Source organism: Mobula birostris, chromosome 5 (genome assembly GCF_030028105.1).
Source record: "Mobula birostris isolate sMobBir1 chromosome 5, sMobBir1.hap1, whole genome shotgun sequence".
In the NCBI taxonomy this organism is placed as follows: Eukaryota; Metazoa; Chordata; class Chondrichthyes; order Myliobatiformes; family Myliobatidae; genus Mobula; species Mobula birostris.
Window position 1 is genome coordinate 197,683,667 of NC_092374.1, and position 8,327 is coordinate 197,691,993.

General features: G+C 42.9%; 1 protein-coding gene across 1 annotated transcript in view; it reads left to right on the plus strand.

The window, feature by feature from the left end:
- LOC140198236 (nuclear factor 7, brain-like) overlaps positions 1-7,992 on the plus strand; it is a 33,727-nt gene extending 25,735 nt beyond the window's left edge. Inside the window, exons 6-7 of the mRNA XM_072259281.1 lie at positions 1,082-1,197; positions 3,374-7,992. Of these exons, the coding sequence (XP_072115382.1) occupies positions 1,082-1,197; positions 3,374-3,912 (655 nt within the window). The 3' untranslated portion in view covers positions 3,913-7,992. The remainder of the gene's footprint in view (positions 1-1,081; positions 1,198-3,373) is intronic.
- Positions 7,993-8,327: the final 335 nt, after the last annotated feature.

The following is an 8,327-nucleotide window of genomic DNA, read 5'->3' on the forward strand; positions in this document are numbered from 1 at the left end:
TTGTATAGCTTTGCTAAGATGCAGATCAAGCTGATACCATGGTAGTTATCTGTCTTCGTGAGGGACCCAGACTTGGGGACTGGGATAATGGTTGAGAGTGACCACTGTTCTGGTTTGTCGCCTTTCATCAGTGCTGTATTACATATGTCCAGCAAGATGTCGTCTAGGTCGCAGTTCTTCAGGACATCTGGTGGTATCCCATCTGGTCCAGTGCTCCTGCCCTGTTTGAGTGCATATCTGGCCGCCTTCAGTTCCTCTTCAAGGCCTATCTACAGTATACTCCCATCACCTGATATATACAAGCTGGCCATCATAGATTTCAAAAAATAGAGTTTTGGGACATTCTAAAGGCAGAAGGCGGTGTGTAAATGGGCTTAATCAGGACTAAAATATTGAAGAAATTGAACCTCTCCCCTTTGGCACCACAAAGTGGTTGGCGCAGTGCTTTATAGCACCAGCGCCCGATCTGGAGATCAGGGTTCCATTCCCGCCACCCTGTAAGGAGTTTGTACCCTCACATCATAACTGCATCAGTTTCCTCCCACATTCCAAAGGTTAGGGTTAGTAAGTTGTGGGCTTGCCATGTTGCCACCAGAAGTGCAGTGACACTTGTGGGCTACCCCAGCACACTGTGTTGGTCGTTTGCACAAATGACGCATTCCACTGGATGTTTCAATGGACATCCATCAAATAAAGCTAATCTTTAACCTGTTTTACCGTAGGATGGTAGAAAATGATTGCACAGAAGGAAACTATTTGGCACTCTGAGGAAGTTCTGTGCACCACTTCAGTTAGGAATTGTCAGTAGAAAATAAGTTTCAAACAAGTTGTCAATTGTCAATAAGTTTCAAATCTCTGACTTCTGGTTACCGACCAGCCCAAGCACCTGTTTTCATTTGTGAAAGACTTTTATCGCATTGAAATCCACCTCCGTTCCAAAGAAAACAGTATAACTTTTCCAACATCCTCTCCTAACCAAAATCCCTGTCCCTGGCAGAGTCCTGGTGATAATGCGACGGACGCTATCTACAAAATATTTCACTGCCAGTAAATAGTTCCAACCTTTTATTTTCAAATGTAGAACAGAAGTTTTGGTGCCTCCCTTGGAACACATTGTAATGAAGGTGAAGCCTGAGAACTACCTAGGTCCTCTGCAGTACTGGACTTGGAAAAACATGTTCAAGATCTTAGACCCAGGTGAGTCACTCAGGTAGAAATTTGTCCTTAGAAATAAATGTAATGCTCAGGACTATCGGCTCGTGCTTATCTCGGGGAAACCCCGTCTGCCCGGTAAACCGTGTCTCACGTTTGCGTAGTTGCTGTGTAACACCACCTGGTACAAACTCATACATCAAACACACACAATGTACGATTTACAGATTACACTTCATAAATCTTACTGGAACTATAATTAATAGAGATACAATATAAAAGGAAAGTAAAAGGCGCCAAACTTATCAGAGTTCAACCACTTCGTGCACAACCGTTGGAGCTCAATTAACGGGGTCTTCGTTCCACCATTCGATCCCCGCCGACCCACCGCCTGGGACCAACCACTGTGGTTGACCAGAGCGCGTCCAGCACGTCCGTCCCCTCTGCTCTCCTCCCGAAAAGCCCGCGATCCTCAGCTCAGCACACACACATACAAGATAGCATAACATGGCTTCCATTGGCTAGCAAACGAATACAATTTCCATTATCACATAGTATAACCCAAACATGTGCCCACAGAGAACTCCTTACTCAGCAGTTAACAGTATTAGAAACCATTTTATTTTAACGCTTCAGAGAAGCCATTTTGTAATAGGCAATTAACAGGTAACAGTCCATCTAATATTACTGAGAACCCTACATAAGCATCAAGGGTGTAGGTGAACAGGGAGAAGATCATATTATCTTTCTCTTCATCACCAGTCCCCCCATGTTTGAGGAGAATATTAATTTTGGTTCACTGGTTGCTGAGAGGCTTTCGTAATCTGGACAAAACCTGTGGATCCATTTGCAGAAATGGTGGATGCTTTCACACAGAGGAGCTACCCATTCAGTCTAAGAGCCAAGCTTTTGTCCGCTCTCCTACCTGCTCTGTCATATCTGCCCGTCTCTGTCTCTCAGCTATTTGCCAGTGCCTTCCGTTGTTCCACTCCACCCCCCCCCACCCTCCGATCCTCACCAAACCTTGATGGAGATTGTTGTGTGAGAGGGATCATTTGCTATCCGGCTTATTTTACATCCAGAATCGATCCCTTCCACCAAGCATAAACACGAGATTCTGCAGGTGTTGCAAATCCAGAGTGCAGATGCGCGCACACGTACACACCTGCAGGAACTCAGCAGGTCAGGCTACATCTATGAAGGGGAATAAAGAGTCTCATCCCAAATCCTAGACTCTCCTCCTGGTGGAGGCATCCTCACCACAGCCTTTCAGTATCAGGTAGGTATCAATGAGATACCCCTCACGTAGGTGAAGAGTGGAATTTAGGATGAATCGATGGAAATGAAGGTGAATGGCTGAAAATTCGAAGAGGAACAATACTGCTTCACTGCTTGGCATAGACCCCTGTAGGAACCCTGAGGAATTGTTATTTTTCATGTAGTTTAACTTCCCTATGTTTGTTGTTTTTTTAATATAATCATCGACATGCATGTAATTGTCTAGTGAATTATCCAGCAATCACAGTACAGTTGCTACACACAAAATGCTGGAGGAAGCCAGGAGAAGAATAAAGAGTCAACATTTCGGTCAGAGACCCTTATTCAGGACTGGAAGGGGGTGGGGAAGAAGCCAGAACAAGAAGGTGAGGGGACAGGAAGGAGTACAAGCAGGCAAGTGTTAGGTGTAACCAGGTGGGTGGAGAGGGGGAATGATGTGAGCAGCTGGGAGGTGATTGAAGAGATAATGGACTGAAGAAGACAGAATCTGACAGGAGAGGAGGGCGGACCATGAGAGGAAACTAAGGAGGGGCACTAACGGCAGATGAGGAGAAGGGGTAGGAGCCAGAATGGGGAATTGAAAAAGAGAGAAGAGGGAGGATGTTTACGCTGTCAGCTTTGAGGCTATCCAGACAGAATATGCATTGTTTCTCCTCCAACCTGAGAATAGCCTCATCATGGCAGTGGGGAAGACCGTGGACTGACATGTCAGAATGACATCTTTGCTCTGCCTGTCTCAAAAAGGTGGGTTTTCCTGGTGGCCACCCATTTTAATTCTAGTTCCCATTCCAATTCTGACACTCCCAAGTTGCCTTCTGTACCATATGGAAACTTAAGTGACAAGCAACTTAAAGCAACTGAAGCCTTCTGGAAAGTGGTCACCAGGTCGGCTTTTGCTAATGAAGTTTACTTCTTGATATGTTGCATTCATTCATCTCTGCAGGTCTGTCTAATCTGACTTTTGATCCTGACACTGCCAGCTCCCACCTCTCCCTCTGTGGACCAACGAGAGTGAGGTACAACGAAAAGCCCAAGTTAGTTCCCGACATCCCAGAGAGATACAGCGTTGCTGCCTTCATCCTGGCCACTGATGGGTTCACGTCGGGAAGGCACTACTGGCAAGTGGACGTGGGAGATGGGAAGGATTGGAGTCTGGGTGTGGCAAGAGAGTCTGTCAACCGGAAGGGTGATATCCGGCTGTCTCCTAAGTATGGATACTGGACTGTGTACAGGGACAAGGACAATTTTGGTGCTTTCTTGGTCCACCGTAAAGTGATCGAGGTGAAGGACATCCCTACACGGATTGGGGTTTACCTAGACTATGAAGGTGGAAGGGTTTCCTTCTACGATGCAGATATTTTCTCTCATCTCTTCACTTTCCATGCCACCTTCACCGAGAAGGTCTACCCGTTCTTTCACCCGGGCTTGCACGTGACCAAGAGCAACCGGGGGATGCTAAGATTACACCACCTCTACTTGTGAGTGAGCCGCAAATTCCTCAGGGCGACAAGTTCAACCTCCAGCTTCTGTAACGCACACTTGATTTTGTTTTTTTATCTCTGCTGACCCTACACTTTTATGTTGTAGTTTCCCGCTCCCCCACCCCGTCACCACTGCCCTCACCGAATCTCCTATAGCTACCAATTCCAGAGGAGTTCGACAAGTTGACCAGTCCAGCGGGCCAGTCACGCACTTTGCCTGCGGTTCTGTAGTGTGTCACAAAATTAGGGAGTATTGGTTCATAGATGCTTTAACCACAGTGTTTGGGTGGCACCGTAGCATAACGGTTAGTAAAACACTATAACAGTGACAGCAGGCTGGGTTCAATTCCCACCACTGCCTCAAGGGGTTTGTTTGTTCCCTCTGTGACCATGTTGGTTTCCTCCAGGTGCTCTGGTTTCCTCCCATATTCCAAAGGTGTACAGATTAAGGTTACTGAGATGTGGGCATGCTATGTTGCCTCTGGAAGTATGGCAACACTTGCAGGCTCCCCGCAACACAATCCTGTTGGTCGTTGATGCCAAACAACAAATTTCACTGCATGTTTCAATGTACACGTGACAAATTTAATCCTTATCTCTAGCTTTTTTAAAATCTCTAGTAATATTGGATCAGCTTACCTGCATTACCTTAAACATGTTCTTCCTGGATGCATATTGGTTTGGAGTTAACAACAGTGATCTTTTTAAGATCTACCTTACATCTTTCCTTAAAATCTCTTACTAGTTTCCCTGTTGGTTATTAAAAGGTGGGTGGACAGGGAAGAATTTGGTTGTGGTGGTGATTAATTACTGGCTATTGTGGAGTATTCTGAAGTGGACATGAAATGAGGTAATGCAAAGCAAATCTTCATGCAGTCTGGGTATGTTTAACTTGGACATTGCATATAATTGAATAACTTTGCTGTTGACACATTCAAGTTTGGTTCCAAACTAAAATCTTGAAATAAAATCAGAAATGCATCTGTAGGAGGTGGGAGAGAAACACAAGAGTTATCTTTTGAGGTTGATGGTTTTTAGAACAGTACAGGCCCTTCAGCCCATGACTTTCCTAACACAATGTCAATCGTTTTTCTTAAAAAAAATACTAATAGATTTCTCTTTTTAAAAAAAACTCAAATTATAGCCAGTCTCCACTGCTGGCAGTGGGTTTGTTAGGACACTTTGTGTGTTATTGCATAGTGTGTTAGTGCTATGACATGGCAGCGCTGTTGTTCTTAAACACAAAAGATTCTGCAGGTGCTGGAAATCCAGAGCAACACACGCAAAATGCTGGAGGAGCTCAGCAGATCAGGCACCGTCTATGGAAATGACTAACAGTTGACCCTTCTTCAGGACTGGAAAGGAAGGGGGAAGACACCAGAGTAAAAAGGTGGGGGGAGGGAAAGGAGGATATAGCTCAATCTCATGATGTTACCATATTGCATCCTGCTTCATTTTAACTTGAAGGTGCCATTCAGTGAAACACCTGCCATTAGCTTCACCCCTATCCATTACTGACCCCAAGCATCAGAATCAGATTTACTGTCACTGATATATTTTCTAAAATGTGTTGTTTTGTGACAGCAGTACAGGGCAATACATAAAATATACTATACATATACATATATAAAAAAATAAATAAGCAGTGCAAGAAGAAAGCAAAAAATAGTGAGGTGGTGTCCATGGGTTCATTGACCACTTAGAAAGCTGATAGCAGAGAGGAAGCTGCTGCTGGAACTGAGTGTCTCTCTTCAAGCTCCTGAACCACCCCGTTATGGTAGCAATGAGAGGAGGGAATCTCCTGAGTGTTGGGGGGGGGGGGGGAGATTCCTCAATAATGGATGCTGCCTTTCTTTGAAGCAATGCCTTTTGAAGAAGTCCTCGGAGGGAGAGGTTACTGCCCATGATGGAGCTGGCTGAGTTTACAACCCTCTGCAGCTTTTTTTTAATGATCCTGTGCAATGGCCCCTCTATACCAAACAACGAGGCAACCCAGTCAAAATGCTCTCCATGTGCATCTGTGGAAATTTACTAAGAGTCTTTGGTGACATGCCAAATCCCCTCAAAACTCCTAATGAAATATAGCCACTGCCGTGTCTTCTTCATAATTGCATCAGTAAGGTGGGCTCGGGATATATCTCAGATGTTGACACCAGGAACTTCAAACTGTTTACCCTTTCCACTGTTGACCCCTCAGTGAGAAGAAATTAAAAGTATTTGAGAACACGGTTGGACTATACTATTTGCTTATTGATGGTACTCTGTACACCAAAGGACGTAATCCACTACCTATACTAAATAACATTTATAAGACTGTAAATGCAGATTCAAAGTTCAGAGTAAAATTTATTATCAGGGTACATACATGTCAGCACATACACCCTGTGATTCCTTCATGTGTGGGCATACTCAGCAAATCTATAGAACAGTAACTGTAAAGGGGATCAATGAAAGAGCAAAGAGCATAGAAGACAAACTCCTGAAATGTAATATATATAAATAGCAATAAATAATGAGAGCACAAAATAACAGGATAAAGAGTCTTTAAAGTAAGATCATTAGTTGTGGGAACATATCAACAATGTTAATTGTTCTGTGGTGGCCGCAAGACTGCCCTGTAGTCATTTTAAGTGGTGGTGATCTGTTTTTCATCTGACTACTCTTGGCTTGCCTACTTTTGAGAAATATTTCACTGTGGAATCTTGAGGTTTAATCTGTTGAAAAGGTTATTTAAGGAGGGGCAACCTTGATGAAGCTCAGGCAGATTGGCCAGTTTATCCTTAATTCTGATTTTATGTGAACAAGTTAGTGAAATTGCCTGGAATAGTGGATGGGTCAGGAATCGGGAACTGATAATTTCTGGAGTTTGGTAGTTTAATTGAACCATTGGCAGCATAGATGCAGCGCCACCTCATTGCGAGTCCAGATGATTTATGTGAAAGAAAGGCTTGTGTTTCTTAGCTTTCATGATCCTGGGTGTCTCTTCAGTGCTTGTAAGCCAATGATATGTTTACAGTGTTTTATTCATCCATTTTTTGGATTTGGATATTGTTGTCATTGCTATCCGTTGAAGGTGGACACTACCTTCTATTGATTGTTGCCTATCTGTGCACAGCATTCTCCTGCAAACAGCAGTGTGCTAATTGGCAATAATTTATTACAAGTAATACTGATAGAGGAATAAATATTGACCAGGGCACTGGCAATAACATCCATGCCATCTGTTGCATTTACTGGAGAAGGTGGATGGGATTTCTGTGTAACATCTCATTGGAAAGATGCCAGTCTGGTTCCTCAGCTACCTTTTGCATGTGTGCACTCTATGACAATATAGCAGGAAGCTGTTCTGTGTATCATGCAGTTCTTCCTCTCTCGTGCTTTTTGCATTTTCTCTCAACTATCTTAATGATCTATCTTTCATTTACACATCAAAACTGCACTAAACTTTCATTCACTCTATTTACTGCTCTAGCACATCAAAACTCAAAAATCAGAACACCTACTGAACAATATGCAAAAAAAGAAGCGATTAAAATTCAAGCAGTAAGTTCCACCTTTGTCTGGTAGTGTTTAAACAATCTAACCATGTGCATACTGTGGGGCTGAAACTGCCAATTGCAACTAAATTGGATTCGATTGTGGTTTTAAGATAGGAGAATGGAGACAATCATCCATGCATTAGTAATTCCTTGTAAGAATGGCACAGGAATTAGTAGCTGAACTAATTTAAACTTGCATTAATTCATTTGATTGACATTCTCATGGGAAGTGTAGAGGCTGCTTCAGGGCAAATGTCATAGCAATAGTACAAAAATTTGTAATGCAGTCAATCAATCAGCTTTGAAAATATTACGTCGGAAACTTATACTAATGTGCACTAAATTAGCTGTTTTTTAATAGCAGCTTTTTAATTTTTGGGAACATAAATCAATCTGTTTTATTACAATGTTGTAGAAATATTACTTTTGCAATAAAGGCATGATTGTAAATGACTTTGTTCTGATATTAAAATAGCTGCAACTACAATCGGTTGAGCTCATGTCTGTATTTCTTGACAGGGTTGTTTAGAATATCACAAATTTTGGTTGGATGGTTTTGTATTTAGAAGCACCATGCTTTGCTGTATTTAGAGAGTCATGGAGAAACAGACAAGTTTCATTTTAAAAAAGATACTTTACCTCAAGCTGCTGAGAAACAGGCTCTTCGGCCGATCAAGCCTGCGCCATCAACCACCCATCTGTACTAAACCTACATTAGTCATATTTTTCACCCACATTTCCATCAACTCCCCCAATGATGTACCCTTGCTTGCACGCTAGGGCCAATTTACAGTTGCAATTAGCTTACTAATTCCCATGTTTTTTTTAATGTAAGTGGAAAATGGATCATCTATGGGAAACCTGCGTGGTCACAGGG